Source organism: Tauraco erythrolophus, chromosome 3, assembly GCF_009769465.1.
Source record: "Tauraco erythrolophus isolate bTauEry1 chromosome 3, bTauEry1.pri, whole genome shotgun sequence".
Classification (NCBI taxonomy): Eukaryota; Metazoa; Chordata; class Aves; order Musophagiformes; family Musophagidae; genus Tauraco; species Tauraco erythrolophus.
The window spans coordinates 35,838,796-35,855,731 of NC_141467.1; the positions used below are offsets into that span (position 1 = coordinate 35,838,796).

A 16,936-nucleotide genomic window follows, 5' to 3' on the forward strand; every position below is an offset into this window, starting at 1 on the left:
ACTGGAATGCAAGCAAAAACTGTTTGGCTTGGTCACCAGCCCCAGAACCATCTCATTGGTACAGCTGTTGCTGGCCAAGATATAAACTGAATTTGGCTATTTCAGGTGAGCTTTAAGCCTCAAAGAAGAAAAAGAGAAAGCATATTGATGTTTTCCAGTATCTGATAAAGCAACAGACCTCAATATATCAGATAGTCTTTTAACTTGACAAATAAAGAAGCAAAAACTGTACAGTTCCATGAGAGCCTGTATGACTGGCTTCTACCTCATTATAAAATACTACATACAGTGATAGAATTTTTTTACTCTAGTTTGAGAAGAGAAAAGAATCTGATGATTTTGTTACAGATTAGCTCATCCCATCACAACATGATTCCCCAGAAGGTTTCACTAGGAATAATGCATGGTTATGGTCGTGTCATGAGAGACTATCACATCTCTGAGATTTTGCAACACGACATTGGGTCGGTGTTTGTAAAAGGCTTCACAGCAGCTAGACAAGCCAAGAGCTTTAGGAAACAGAATGACACTGTGTAGGGGCCAGCTAATCCTATGGCAACCTGGAGAGTGTTATTGCCTGATGCTTTTAAAGAAGCACCAATCATTGATCTGGGCCTGCAGTGGATCTCCTAAAATAACCTAGTACTGACTATCCTACTGGAAAAGAGAAGAGCACAGCCAAAACCCTGCAAGCATCTGGCACCAACATGCCTCCACATGCGGTGAATGCCTGCTAGCAAAGCTTCCTGCGGCCATTATCCTATGAAAGGTTCATTTGCATATCTGTGCCACTTGGGAAGTGAATACTGTTTATATTAGCCAACTGCTGATGACATAAAAGAGAACGTCTGCCTGGGACATGGTGCGCTTTCTGGAGCTGAAGCGAATTGGTCGTCTGCAGACACACTGCCATGAGACATGTCAAAATGCTTTGAGATTCAAAAATGGGAACGGCATCATAGTCAAAGTCTGTGGCCTGGGTGGCCAGTTTCAGATACCGTTCTGTCGACAAAACACAGTACATCCCTAAAAAAAGGTTTCCACTGGTCAGAATGGTGAGTGAGCAGCTGCGGTACAAGGTGGGAAGATGTCTGTAAGAAAAAGACCGCAAAGAAGAACAACTCCAAGCCCCTGCAGCCCAGCTGTAGGAAAACTAGGCTTGTCACCCCCCCTAGCTGAGGGGAGGGTGCAGAATATGAGTCGCAGATCCAAAAGCACATCAACCTCCATATTAACTTCTGAGCCTGCTCCACCAGCAGCGCTGTCAAGAGCTACTCCTATCACAGGGTAAACTACGTCCCAGTGACTCAGAGAGCACATATGGCACCTTTAGAAGAAAACAGGGATACAAGAACTTCTTCAAAAGCATATGTTCACCTTTCTCCCACACCTACGCAGAAGCGCAAGGTGCAGAGCAGGCTCCACACACACACATCATCGTCATCGCCACAGAAGAGCGTGGTCTGCTCCCAGGCAGAAAGGGGGTTTGTAACCACTGAGCTCTTAGGCGAATCTTAAAACTCTGAGACATCTTCGTTTGTTGTGGTTCTGTCACACTGAAGCTGTGCTTGGGCTGAAATCAAGCATTTTTGCCTGGTTTGGGCAGGCTCTTTGTCTGTGTCCGAGACACCAGTTCTCACCCTCAATCAAACAACCATTAAGGAGAAGGGATAGGGACAATTCCACACAACATTTCTCTAACACTTGTTTCCTCTTAAAAGCAAATCAAAACCAAGCTTTCATTTGATTCCTTGACACACGTGGAGATAAGTGGCTACTGCCTTTTTACATGACTTCCCCTAACGGTTTGAAAATCTCTTTTTGGCGTCTTATAGATTACGACCAGTCAACTCCAACACCACTGTAACACAAATCTCTAAGACCAAGTGCACAATGTTGCAAGCCCTTCCTTGCTTTTGGAGACTCTCTTTTAGCCATGTTATAGTGAGTGAGGTGTGGAGGAGCAAGGAGATGTTTCAAACTTCGTTTGCTTTTTGAAAGCTCTTCCTGGCTAACAGAGTGCTGTCACGGAAAAAAAAAAAGTCACAAGTCACTGCACTGCTTAGTAACTCAGCAGGGTACAATAATTCCCTCCTATGTTATGCAAAAGGACAAGCTGAACAGCTACAGCAATTTCCTCTAGACTTAAAAAATCAATGATTTGCTTGTTTTTAAATCTGTAAAATCCTATGGAGAGTTTTTCCCTCTCCACTAATTTTGTTGGCAAGGTCAACTGGAAAAGGTTTCCAGCATCTGCTGCGTCTGTTGAGAGGCCTTCCACACGGTGTGAAAACCCCTCTCCTGACATGGCTGGAAAGGCTCTCACTGAACCACAGAAGTCACTCCCCAGCCTCCTCTATTTTTACCGAGTCAATAAAGGAAATTCTCACCACCGTGATGGACTGATTCTTTGACAGAGTTGCAAAGACGCAGGAGGCATAATATCAGCTGCTGCACAGACTTCCCAAACATATGCTGCCAGTACCTTCAGTCTTGGGTTGCAGCTACCCTGTTATTTTAGTATTAGGTTTATCCTTTAACAGCAAGTGCTAATCGTTCCACACCACGCGGTGATTCTGAGGCCCCTGACACTTGTCACTGCAGACCAGAATGATATTAGAAAAATCAATTTATGATTTAAATGAGGAAAGAATAGAACAGTCCAAAGGCAAGAAGCTGTTCTCTGTCACAAATACCCAAAAGACAGCATTAAATTCACATGGCATGCCTTAAATTCTTCAAATAAGAAAGTTTTGACTTGTTTCAAAACTAAACAAAAAAAAAATTGCCAGTACTTCAAATAAGCAGTTTGGTTTACTAGGCACTCCTGGGCAAATATTAATAAATTAAAAGGTGCAAAAAGAGTAATAAATGCTTCTTTATTGGTAGAAATATTGTAGCACTGGGGAAGCAGCAATAAGTTTGATGAAAGGAAAGGTACAACTACCATAAAAGGGACACAACTACAGCAGGACTCTTCAGACTGGAAAAGAAATCCATGGGTGGGAAATATGCCAGAGATCTATAAAATCAGGAATGACATGGAGACAGAGAACAAAACCCTAATCTTTTTCTTCTGCAGTACAATATCAAGCAGGCATTAAATGTTCCAAACAGAAAAAAAGATGCATCTTCTTATTGACAAAGGGTTAACCTGGGGAATTCTTTCCCACTGATCACTGGAGGAACTACAGGCTTGCATGGATTCAAAAAGCAATTGGACAAACCCATGGAAGGAAAAAGAAATTCATCAATAGCTGATAGGCACAAGAATGCTTCCTCTGATTTAAGATGTCCCTGAAATATAAGTCACTGGATTTTGGAAGAGTTTCACCATATGACAATACGGTGACAATATGAGAGTGTCAACAAATTAAAGTAAGAAAATTACATTTTTTTTAATATCTTCTTCAGATGAAGATGTTGGGGTGAGGGAGAATGTATATAACAGACCATGTGTAACGAGGAGGTGCTCATCATTTCCTGAAGTTGTACAGAGGTTTCCCAACTTCAAGACTAAAATAGAAGAAAGAATACTTTCAAAATCAGCATTTCATGATGAGGAATGCTCATCACTGAACCACTGCATTTGAACCACTCAGAGGAGACCAAATACCTGTCTTTGAATATATCTGTAATTTATTTTGAATATTTGGATATACATGGCAGGTGCTGAAGATGCACTTATTCTTTTTCTTATATTGCCACCTGGTGGTCCTGGGTATATAGAAGCAATAAACTGATTTTTCAGTAAAATGACTACAGTTTAAGCCTTTAAAATAACATCCGTTTCTTTTCCTCTGAGGTAGAAGACAAGTACTTTTCTAACACAGAACATGTAGGGGTGAGGGGCTGTTTGGTTTTACCACCAATACTAGATGCTTCTGCATCTAGTGCAGTCCGCTCTTGATTATTTAAATAAATGTCTGCACTGGCCACCCCAGGTCACAGGGAAATGGTTAGTATGGATGACAGCTCTGCTGTGGGCTCTGGACACCCTTTTGGGCTGGGTGCCATGCTCCCCTCCCCGCTCTTAGCCAGAGGGCAGGAGGAGAGCAGAGCTTCCAGTCAGAGACAAATTATCAATTCTCTCATCTGCCCTTTCCACCTAGCGAGCACTGGAAGCACAGTGCAAGGATGTTTAACTAGTATGAAAGGGGCTCTTTGGTTCCCAGAAGCAGCATGGCCACATGGCTGGAGCAATGTCCAAGTTCACATCCCACGGAGATGTCCGAGTACATTGCATAGCAGATACAGGGAAGGTGTTAAAATCTGCAGCCCTCGGTCTCAGGCTTGCATTGCCACCATGCACAGTCAAGTGCATGCAGAAGAATATTGTGGGAAAGGGGCATTATAAGGCTAGTTTAAAGAAGAAAGCATTATAGACTTGGACTTCATAGGGAAGGAAACTGCACAATAGACTTTAGACCAGTCTATTGTAATGAGACCTTACCTTGTGTACTGGTCCAGTTTTGGGTCCTCCAATACAGGAAAGATGTTAAACTGGAGCAAGTGCAGCAGAGAGCCAGCAAGGTGGTGAGGGGGCTGGAGCAGTTGCCCTGTGAGGGCAGGCAGAAGGATGGGGCTGGTTCAGCCTGAGGAAGAGAAGGCTTTGAGAGCACCTGCTAGCAGCCTTCTGATACCTAAGAGGAGGCTGTGAAGAAGATGAAGCCCAGCTCTTCACATTGGTGAGTTGCAGGAAGAGAGAGGGCATAAGCTGAAAGAAGAGAGGTTCAGAGCTGATATGAGAAGAAACTTTTTCACCATGAAGACAGTCAGCAGTGAAACAGGTTGCTTAGAGAGGTTGCACAGTCTCCAGCTTTCAAGATTTTCAAGACCAGACTGGACGAAGCTCTGAGCAGCCTGGTCTGATCTCATAGCTGATCCTGGCTGGAGCAGAATTTTGGACTACAGTCTTCTTGAGCTCCCTTCCAATTTTAATAATCCTGTGAACCTATTGCTCTGTGAACCACAATCTGTTTTTATTTCAGTTAACAAAAGCTCCGTGCTAAGAATTTTCAGTACTGCTAACCTACAGAAATGCACTTTTGAGCAATTAATGGGAACTGCAGAATGTCGCATCCCAGACATAACTTCTGGTTTGAGCTCTGATAATACTTTCTGCATGACAAAACCTATCCAAATGGTTTTTGATGGGTAGAAAAAGTTGGAGCGGTCCTTTGCCTCTTAGTAGCTAACCAAAAACAGCAATTACACCTTTTTATTGGCTTTACCAGACCACATTTTGTGTAGCTATAGCTATAGAGGCAGTCTACCAGCCTGAATCAATGCTCACCAGCTGTAGAACTGTAAAGCCCAATGGGCTTAGTGAACTGGAACTGTTACTGAAAGCACAGAAACATTTGCAATAGAGAAAGACTGCACGCACGCATCAAAGAAGCAGAAGTTTGCCCAAAGCACCCATGGTAGGGTCCTACATCGCACCTTTAGCGGCTGCGTAGCTCAGACAGACCCATCCTGAAGACCCACGCAGAGCAACCCACGGGTATCTCAGGCACTTCCCTTCACTGAAGCGTTTTCAGCCTCCCTGGCTGAACCCCTTCTGCAGAGACAGAGAAACGTGTGGCGCAGCTCGGTGCTCTCTGCGGGCAGCGGTGAAGACTTGTAGTATCCAGAGAATTGATAGGTGACTGCCCCACACAGGACTGCCTGCCGTGTCAAAGCAAAGAGCTTAAACAGCAGAAAGCTCCTATGTTCTAAAGAGTGTCTGTGGACTACAGATACGTTCTCCAAGAGGTACATCTTTATATGAAAACTCCTCAGATGGAGGCTCTCCAAGGTTATGAAATGGAAAGGCAAACATAACGATTGCTTTATCTTGAAAAGTGCTAGGAGAGCTTCCCTTGGGGAGGCTGCAGTCAATTCATTTTTGCAGAGGAGGAGAATTCCCCCCAGTGGCAGGTAGACCACTTATGTCTTAGCGAGGGAGGGAGGGTATGCTGCTCACACATACTCCAGTAATTTGCTGTCAGGGAAAAAGGAGGTAACGAGACTGGACAGCCTGTGTAAATACCAAAAGCCCAAAACCCAGCAAAGGAAGGATCAGACCCAGAGACGTAGAAGGCAGAAGAGAAAATACCAAGAGGATGTTGTACTTGATATGTATAAACTCTCTTAGGATCATGTACTAAAAAGCACAGGATTATCTCACAAGAACAATAGGAAGAGAGAAGAGAATGTTGAGAAAATAAGGATTGATTATATGAGGATTTAGGGGCCTGCAAGAACGGAGAAGGGACTAAGAAGGCAAAACATCTTCTTAGAAGAAGAGCAGGTGAGTAAAGAGAGAAAAGGCTTAGAAAAAAAACCCACAAGATCAGGCACCCTTGTTTGCACAAGCTCTTGATTCAAGGGGAAATAGCTCCCCTGCAGCAAAAAATTCTGGTTGCTGCATCCCTTGTTATTTCAGTTGGGATCAGCTGGAGTCTATATAAAGGTGGCACTACCGTAACATGGCAATTACCTCAGGCATAACACCTCCTCTCCTCCTGTCTGTACAGCAGTAATGGTGGCTGAATCACGCAAACACCAATTACACGGAGCAGCTCTCCTGGAGGACTTCAAGTCCAGGGCACATCTGGTTGGTACAGCTACCCCGGGGTACTGGTACTCACCTCGTTATCATGGTATGGCATCAGGCTTTGTCTTATGGTCTACCCTAAATTCCTTCCAGAAAGAGCGGGAGATCATGTTTAGTTTTATCACTGCATTACAGCATAGATGAGTTACAGCAGAAAATAAAATGATGATGATAGCAAAGTTTGAAAACGCCATTGAACACAAACTACTCAAATACAGTCACCAGAGGTGGTCACGCAGGGTAAGAGCAGGAGCCGTGCTTGAGCCTGACTACCAGGGACTGGCAAAGGGAGCCCATAGTCCTCCAGGCTTTCTACCAGAAAAGGCAGAAAGCAGCAGGGTAAGGGGAAACTGGTGTGTGGCTGGGGGAAGCAGAGCCTCTGAAGGAAGATCCCACCACCATATGAGGATGTGCCCGTACACAAGGCAAAAGTGGGAATGGATGAAGGCTCAAGGGCTGGGAAAGTTATGGGGTAAACACACTGCCCTGCCACCTCAAAATTACCTCTGTAGGTCCTGACACAGTACTGCTGGTAAAACCACAGCAGCAGAGCACTCCTGAACTGTGCTCAACAGCTGCCACCACCACCAGCTTCCTAATGCACTAAAGGCAAATTCTGATTTTCGTACTGTCAGAGATTTTGTCTCATCCTTTGTACAGATCCAGATGCTCCTTAAAACAGAGCAAGCAATATTTTTGCTGCCCATTTCAGTTATTTTAAAGTTGTCTTATTTGCAACAGCCACTTCTTCTTTAAAGTGAGATTCGAGTCTAAACGAGGACACAGCTGTTTCCTCCTCTTCCCTCATCTCCGCAATAGCTGCAATCGGCAGTCAGCCTCGGAGCATTCTCATCTCTTCCCGTTTAATATTTGGGAAAACAGAGATTACTCAGAGTTGCCAAAGTGATGTTTTCAATAACTGAGAGCTCAATAATTGACTTCCTTGAAAATTTCACCAGCTTCTAGTTACTTCTGGAGTCCCAGCTCACAAGGCAGATGACAGCAGAAGAATATGATTTTTTTTTTTTTTAAGGTTTAGCATCACATGGAACCTGCTCCTTCTTTCCCATTTCATAACTGAAAAACAGGCACAATCGATAGCTCATCACTGGCAGCAGTGTTTTCGAGAGCCTGCCACGTGGAGCCCAGGCAGGTGTTCCTAGGGCTGAATGTCAGCATCTCTCATCTTCCCAGTTTACACAAGAAGCTCATTTTGTCCTCCAGGTCCCAGTGCACTCCGCAGCACTCTCACTGCTAAAGTGAGTGTTAGCCTGCCTTTTTGGTCCAACACAGACTTGAAGATGCTTACATTTTGGACTGGCAGATTTAAGATGGCTTTGGATAATCTCAATAAACATCTAATTTTGGTTACAGATCTCAGATTATTTTTCTTGCTTTCTTTTTCAGAGATGCCTCTACTGTAGGACAAGACAATCCTACTCCTTTAAGTCTGAATGCATAAAATATTTTTTTGACCTCAGCCATGAGATCTCCTCAAACAACATAGCCAGTAAAAATACTTCAGATACTGTGCATCCAAAATACCAATGGGATAGCTTTACCTCAAATATATCACAAGGCATTGGAATACTCTTTGCAAAACTTTAGTTTATCCCATCAATTTTTTCAACTCCATTCTCAATGGGACTGTACAATCGTAGAGGCATATCATGGTTTGGGTTGGAAGGGACCTTAAAGATCATCTACTTGCAAATTCCCTGCCATGGGCAGAGACACCTTCCACTACACCCAGGTTGCTCAAAGCCTCATCCAACCTGGCCTTGATCACTTCCCAGGGATGGAGCATCCACAACTTCTCTGGGCAACCTGTTCCAGTGCCTCATCACCCTCAGAGTGAAGAATTTCTTCCTTATATCTAATCTAAATCTGCCCTCTTTCAGTTTAAAGCCATTACTCCTTGTCCTGTCACTACATGCCCTTGTAAAAAGTCTCTCTCCAGCTTGCTTGTAGGATCCCTTTAGATACTGGAAGGCTGTTAGAAGGCATCCCCAGAGCCTTCTCTTCTCCAGGCTGAACAATCTCAGCTCTCTCAGCCTGTCTTCATAGGAGAGGTGTTCCAGCCCTTGGATCATCCTTGTGGCCCTCTTCTGGACCTGCTGCAACAGGTCCGTATCTTTCTTAAGCTGAAGACTGTAGAGCTGAAGGCAGTACTCCAGGTGGGGTCTCATGAGAGCAGAGCAGAGGGGGAGAATATTCTCCCTCGACCTGCTGGCCACGTTTCTTTGGATGCAGACCAGGATACAGTTGGCTTTCTGGGCTGCAAGCGCACATTGCCGGCTCAAGTTGAGCATCTCATCAACCAGCATTCCCAAGTCCTTCTCCTCCTCGCTGCTCTCAATCCATTCTCTGCCCAGCCTGTATTTGTGCATGGGATTTGCCCCAACCCATGTGCAGAACCTTGCACTTGGCCTTGTTGAACTTCATGAGGTTTGCATGGGCCCACCTTTCAAGCCTGTCAAGGTCCCTCTGGATAGCATCCCTTCCCTCCAGCGTGTCCGCAACACCACACAACTTGGTGTCATCTGCAAACTTGCTGAGGGTGCACTCGATCCCACTGTCCATGTCACCAACAAAGATGTTAAATTGCACTGGCCCCAGTACTGATCCCTGAGGAACACCACTCGTCACTGTCCTCCACTTGGACATTGAACCGTTGACCACAATTCTCTGAGTTCCACCATTCAGCCAATTCCTTATCCACCGACTGGGTCATCCATCAAATCCATGTCTTTCCAATTTAGAGACAAGGATGTCATGGGAGACAGTGTCAAATGTGTTGCGCAAATCCAGGTAGATGATGTCAGTTGCTCTTCCCCTATCCATCAATGCTGCAACCTCATCATAGAAGGCCACTAAATTTGTCAGGCTTGATTTGCCCTTAGTGAAGCAATGCTGCCTGTCGCCAATCACCTCCTTTTTTTCCATGTGTCTTAGTGTAGTTGCCAGGAGGATCTGCTCCATGATCTTGCCAGGTACAGAGGTGAGACTGACTGGCCTGTAGTTCCCTGGGTCTTCCTTTTTTCCCTTTTTAAAAATGGGGGCTATGTTTCCCCTTTTCCAGTCATTGGGAACTTCACCAGAGTGCCATGACTTCTCAAATATGATGGATAGTGGCTTAGCAACTTCATTTTCCAGTTCCCTCAGGACCTGCAGATGCATCTCATGAAGCCCCATGGACTTGTGCACCTTCAGGTTCCTTAGATGGTCTTGAGAACCTAATCTTCTAGAGTGAGCAGTTCTTCATTCTCCCAGTCCCTGCCTTTGCCTTCTGCAACTCGAGCAGCATGATTAGAGCACTTGTCAGTGAAGACTGAGGTAAAGAAATCAAGTACCTCAGCCTTCTCCAAATTCCAGGTAACCAGGTCTCCTATTTCCTTCCAGAGAGGGCCCATATTTTCCCTAGTCTTCCTTTTAGCACTGACAAACCTATAGAAGCTTTTCTTGTTGCCCTTGATGTCCCTGGCCAGATTTAATTCTATCAGGGCTTTATCTTTCCTAACCTGATCCCTGGTTGCTCGGATGATTTCTGTATATTCCTCCCAGGCTACCTGTCCTTGTTTCCATTCTCTGTCGGCTTCCCTTTTGTGTTTGAGTTGGTCCAGAAGCTCCTTGTTCATTCATGCAGGCCTCCTTCCATGCAGTTTTTGCCTGACTTCCTCTTTGTTGGGATGCACCACTCCTGAGCTTGGAGAAGGTGATCCTTGAATACCAGCCAGCTTTCTTGGGCCCCTCTTCCCTCTAGGGCTTTATCACACCAAACTCTGCCAAGCAGATCCCTGAAGAGGCTTAAGTCTGCTCTCCTGAAGGCCAGGGTAGTGAGCTCACTGTGCTCCCTTCTCACCGCCCTAAGGATCTTGAACTCCACCATTTTATGGTCGCTGCAGCCAAGGCTGCCCTTGAGCTTCACATTCCCCACCAGCTTCTCCTTGCTGGTGAGAAGAAAGTCCAGCATAGCACCTCTCCTCATTGACTCCTCTATCACTTGGAAAAGGAAGCTATCATCAATGCATTCCAGGAATCTTCTGGATTGCCTGTGCCCTGCTGTGTTGTCCCTCCAACAGATATCGGAGTGTTTGAAGTCCCCCATGAGGACCAGGGCTCATTAACGTGAGGCTGCTCCTGTCTGTCTACAGTGGGCCTAATCTGCTCAGTCTTCCTGGCCAGATGGCCTGTAGCAGACCCCCACTACAATGTCACCTGTCCCTGCCCTCCCTTTAATCCTGACCCATAAGCTCCAGTCAGCACCTCATTCATCCCCAGGCAGAGCTCCATGCACTCCAGTTGGTCTTTGACATAGAGGGTGACACCTCCTCCTTGTCTCCCCTGCATGTCCTTCCTAACGAGCCTGTATCCTTCCATTCTAACACTCCAATAATAGGATTCACCCCACTATGTCTCCGTGATGCCAATAAGATCACAGCCCTGCAGATGTATGTACGTCTTTCACTCCTCTTGTTTATTCCTCATGCTCTGTGCGTTTGGATAGAGGCATTTACATTGCACTCCACTCCATGAAGCTGACTTACTGGCTGGAGTGGCTGGAATTCCTTCCTGATGCTCTTCAGGTGCTCTCAGCTTGCCACAGGCAAGCGTGATATTATCTCCCTCCCCCTTCAAATCTAGTTGAAAGCCCTGTCAATGAGCCCCGTTAGCTGATGTGGAAAAAGTCTCATCCCCCTTTGAGAAAGGTGAATCCCATGTGGTGCCAGCAAGCCTGGTGCCGTGTAGGCCATCCCATTGTCAAAAACCCCAAGTTTGTAAGTTTAAAGAAGTCTTTAAACATCTCTGCTCTGTGATAAAAGGAGGTTTTTTTGTCCACATAAAGATGCCAGAATTGAGATTTTCCCCTGCAGAACATAACACTCTCCTTCCTAGTGGTGCACTTTCTGGGTAGTCGTTAATGGAACACCTTGGAAAGGCTAATGGCACCAGCTTATTTACACGGCTATTAAATCAGGCAGGGGGAGATAAAGCAGCAAAAACTTTTCATTGTAAAGTTGAATGGGAATAAACACTATGGTGGATACTATTTGAAAGCAGATGCCATGAAGATGCAGACTGGGATGATTACAGGCTTTTGAAATATATTTGTGGCTATAGCTGATGCAGAAAGATCTAACAGCTCATATTTTAAAATGAAGAAAAAAAAATTCAAACTTACTCACCAACTTTGGTGTAGGAAGCAATTTTCTTCCTGGAATTGAGATTTTGAGATAAAGCTGATACTACTATTGTGATATTTTCCAATAGCAACCATATGGAAAAAAAAAGAAACTGTTTTTAAAAACAGATGTTGTGTGTTGTTTTTTTTCTTGGTCCCATGCAAGTTTTTCATCTATTAGTAAAGACCATAATAAACAAAAGACAATTAAAGCATTAATTGTATAAAGGCAAAACGTGAGGTAAGTGCTGGCATTTTGTCAGAGCTTCAGTTACATATTAGTAAATTGGGTTTAGGTTTTTATCCTGGTCTCTTAAAAGTACACCAGTCTTATTTCTCAGTTTACACACATGAAAATCCTTATGCATTATTTTATCCAACCCAGGTGTGTCTGAAATGTAGTTTTCAAAGGCAAAAATCCACAGGTTTTACAGACTTGAGATAGAAGGAAAAACTTCCATCAGTGCCTAGGCAAGAAGCTGCACCTTAAGCTCACACACTGGAGACGAAAATCCACACACGAATACTGCAAGAAGTAACTAATCACAGGAAAAGTAATGAAAACTCACAATCAGCAAAGCGCCTAAACCTGCAGGGAACAAGGCCTCATCTGCATGGGTGCTCGTGGCAACATTTAATTAATATTTAATTCAATGTACGCCGTTATTCAGCGGCAGGGTACACAGGCACATACGTCCGTCAGCCCAAAGCAGCACCTGAGGGCTGCAGAGGTGCGAAGCAGCTTCGCTCTCTAAACCTGCACAGACCCAGTTCTGCGCATTTCGGACGCAAAGGCTGGTTAAAAGTGGACAGTCAAGTCAAAACAGCACTATGGAGAGCCTCAGCTTAGAGGGGATGCTGCATCAGCTTGGTATCTTGCTAGATCACAGAGGTTTAAAATAAACACACTGCCCTTCTCCAAACTGGTAACAGAAATGAAGACAGAAACGCAGAAATATGTCATGCTACTAGAGTTAGAAATTCATGCAGAGGATCAGGCTGCTACAGACAGGTGCATTTTGACACGTACCGTTGCCTCTGGGCTTTCATCACTGGAATAGTGTCCTTGCACCCTTACCTTAGGACTGGCAAGAAATGGTAACGCAAAGACGGGACCATCGTGATTCCAGACAGCAACTTTTTACCTCTGACCATCGGTCATGATCTTGCATCCCATTGCTAAGGGAAAACAAATGGAATATCGGAGGCTGTGTTGTGAAAAGTTGGAGCTTCCTTAGATTGGAGTGGGCAGAGCTTATTTGATAGTCTTGAAGACAAATGGGAAGAAATAAATAAGATTACAGTTACCTCAACTTCATTTTTCTTGTATGACATCGAACTATCTGCTATAAAGAGGGTGATACAAGCGACTTGCAAAGCACAGGGGCTAACTCCATCTTCCAAAATACACCTCAGGGCAAATAGAGTTTTCAATCAAGGGAGGCCATGAAAAATAATCACATTTTTGGGAGGAGGGGAGGAAAAAAAAAAGGTTGAGTAGGAATGGAAAGAGATATGGTGCTTCACAAGAGAGAACACCAGTTACAGAGCACCAGGGAAGCATAAAAGAAAAAGGTAGAAATAAAAATGGATACATACAGCAGTTAGACATCTTGGTAGGTAAACAGGACCAGGACTACGGTCAGGTCAGTCAGGTAAATATGACTTCAGCTGTATTTTATTTTTTTCTAATGTATGAAATAGTACATTTATGTATGCACTATTTTAAATTAAGTAAATGGTCTCTCTGAGTAAGCACATACAAAAGAAAAGCACATGGAAGGAAGTAAAAGCAATAGCCACTCAGTGGACAAAAACAAGAGTAGATTCTTTCAAATAAAAACCTAGTTAAGACAGGTTTGGGGATTCCAGCAGCATTTAATCAAACTAAAAAAAAAAACAAACCAACCCAAAATAATGAAGTAGAATGAATACAGTAAATGTCTGGTAAATGCTTGCTTTTCTCCATTTTTTAAAACAAAGAAACTAAACAAAAGAGAAAACAAATTTTCTAGTGACTCTTATAATAAAGGGTCTTATTTTGCTATTTAAAGAATGCCGTTCTTCATTAGGCAGCCAATGCTACCCCAAAATGATCGCTATAATTACACCGATTTTTCCCTGGTATCACACTTACATTGATCCAAATAATTTTCTGGTAGTAGTTGAGATAATGAAATTGCTATCTGACTTGTTACCCTGATGCTGATTTACATGCTGGTTTAAAAAACCTTTAGTGGATTTACTGAGAAGACAAAGGCATATCTAAAAGTCACACCCACTAAATGCATAGTAAAGTGCTATGTGAAGAAAGAGAACCTCATATATAAAAAAATATTAATCATTTGTCAAAGTGTCTCTTGACAACCTCTTACTTAATTGAAAATAAAGTGTCTATTACAAACATTTAGACTTGGGAGATCAACAGACTAATCCGATGTATTTAAAGTCGGAACAATGAGGTATATTCTTCAATGCGATTGAGTCACAAAATTCCCAGGGGTAACGGAATGGATTACTAAATCATGTAACAGCTGATGCTCGTTTAATGACAGCATTGCACAAAATAAGAGAGAGGGACAACATGATGTGTCACTTTTGCTTATAGGCAAGAGAGGCTGCATGGCAAGACGTACTAGTATTGGAAAACATTATGCATTATAATCATTAAATTGCAGGTAAGATACCAAATTACAGCTATGACATAGAATAGGTTTCCACTTTTGGCAACTTTGTGAAGCCTCATGAGTGACAAGTTGTGTCTTTCTTTTGTCAGGATACAGTCTATGGTTGTTTAAAAATTCCCAGATAAGTAAAGTACACTACTCAAATGCTTAAAGCACACATGTAAGGAACGCACGGGGTACTACAAGTAAAACATAGCAAAGCATCTTTATTAAAAAGTCAGGGTTTTATTCCCCTAAGTAATTTTAAAGAACAATTTTTTTTAATGCTGAAAAACAGAATTAAAAATAAAAAGCAAAAATATAAAACCCTTTAAAACAGAAACTATAATTATTCTGAAAAGAGTTTGGCCCAATCTGAAAGAACTGTTCTTCATCTAAGTATGCAACATGGTAGAAAGTTAAGCACAATTCTAATTATTTTCAGGTAGTAAGTGGTTCTGGAACAAAAATAATTTCACTCCCAAAGTTTAATTGATTTCTAATTAGTCTTTGGAATTGGAGACAGACCTGTTGAGGTCTATTATCATTCTATTTAAATTATAAGACTATCAAATAAGTTAACTGGTTCAACTTCTCACCAGAATAGATCAGGAGCACCCAAAAGTCAGGAAGAGTCCAAAGGCAGTATGAGGAATGGCTGCCACCTTTCAGCTCCTGCCTACTGATATTTGTAAGCTTTTCCAGCCCAAACTGTAGAGGATAGCGCTCAAGCAGAGTAAGAGGTGGCTCTTCCATAGCACTCTGCCCAGAAAGGGCTCACGGGTACACAGAAGAGACACCAGAAGATTTAAGTGGTCTGTGAGTTAGGCTTTAAGCCCCACACAACCAAGAAGCATGAGCCCAGAACTCTGCACAGCAGATGAAAGAGGAACATAGACAGGAAAAACAAACAAGCAGACCTGTCCAAGCATGCGGATACAAACTACTCCTGCTAAAGTACGGTGGTGTAAGACTTGGACCAGGGCTGTAAAAAACATTCAGAAGGCAATCAGAGAAAGCTGTTAAATACTTAACTCCGATTCTCTGGTTAACTGCACATGCTTGAACACGCAGTGTCAGCACTGGCAGGTAAACTGACAGTTGAGTTTAAAAGGAATAAAGAGTTCAAAACAATTCAGCACTCCACTCGCAATCCCAAGCACACAAGAACACCAGTACTGTCAGCTTCCCACCCACTCCCGGAGACACAGTGAACAAAGCCGTCTCATTATCCTTCTCCCATCCCTCAGTTCCAGGATATTCACCAACCAAAACAGACAAAATACTTCATATTCCTGGATCTGCAGAATTAGAAAAATATTTGACAAATACCACAAAAGTTGCTTTAATAAGTTACATGTCAAATGTTTCACTTTCCACAGCAGAAAACGAAAAATTCAACCATCAAAACAGTTAAAGTTGAAATAAAACGTTGTGAACCTGTTTTGCACAGACAGGCCAGCTGTCTTTGCTAGAGAGCAAATCTGTTGACATTGAATATCTTAACACAGTGATCAGCTCCACAACTTGCAAGCTGCAACCACTCGCTGCTGTTCTGATCATTATGTCCAGCTCTGCCCGCATGATGCCTCCAACATAAACGTTTCACAGCAAGAGCATGACTTCGGCTGCAACAAAAAGAAATCCATACATAACTGCAAAATGTCAAACACAGTTGGATATGTGAGTGTAAACATCAACATTTATATAATTAGTGCTCTTCTTTTAACACTACCAGCTGAGGAAAACTGACTTGTGACAACCAGCAGGTACTAAGATCTTAAAATAAGTAGGGTCATTAACAGTAATGACATTTTATCCTCTCACTCATCAATAATTTAAACTGCTATTGATTTCAAGTTCTACCACATTAAGCTGCTGGTCTAGCATCTCAGTTAGTGAGATATGACAGATCTCTGGCTTTTAGCCTGTGATTTCCTGTTATCTGGTATCTCTTTCCAATTCACTTCAAGCACACACAGGCCAAAGTCGCCATCAATTTTCATTTCTGATACTACTAATGCCAGTATGTGAAGAAAGAATCCAGGAGAGTGCTCAAAATGAAACACTCAGTCTCTCTACAGAGAGTTTCTCTAGCTGTCACCACAGCAGCACCACATCCAGCTTGTCATTCCTTTGGTTTCTGCTAGAAGCTGCTCGTGAAAATTTGCTGTCATCCACTCTAAAATGTTTTGCTGATGTATATAGAAGTGACTCTTTTTCCCTCTCTTCAGTAGTTTCTATCATCTTATTTTATGGCTAATGATAATAAAGCTTGTCTCTTTTTTCCTTCTTTTTTCTTTTTTTCAGTTGGGCCAACAAAGGGTAATACTTCCCAAAGTAATTGTATAGCATGAAGCATTTTGGGGTTTAACCACCCTCCTTGGTTTTCATTGGGGTTTGTTGGTTTTTTTTTACTAAATCTAAATAACCAATATTTTTATTTCCAAGTTTTGCTTAAAGACATCTTTAGACGTTCAGGGATTA

At 43.0% G+C, this 16,936-nt stretch overlaps 1 protein-coding gene across 8 annotated transcripts in view; it reads right to left on the reverse strand.

Moving 5' to 3' along the window:
- Positions 1-15,920: 15,920 nt before the first annotated feature.
- Positions 15,921-16,936, reverse strand: part of ELP2 (elongator acetyltransferase complex subunit 2) — a 38,512-nt gene continuing 37,496 nt past the window's right edge. For all 8 annotated transcript variants that reach the window (XM_086609148.1, XM_086609147.1, XM_086609144.1 and 5 more), the window contains one exon: positions 15,921-16,077. In XM_086609148.1, the coding sequence (XP_086465274.1) occupies positions 15,921-16,077 (157 nt within the window). The remainder of the gene's footprint in view (positions 16,078-16,936) is intronic.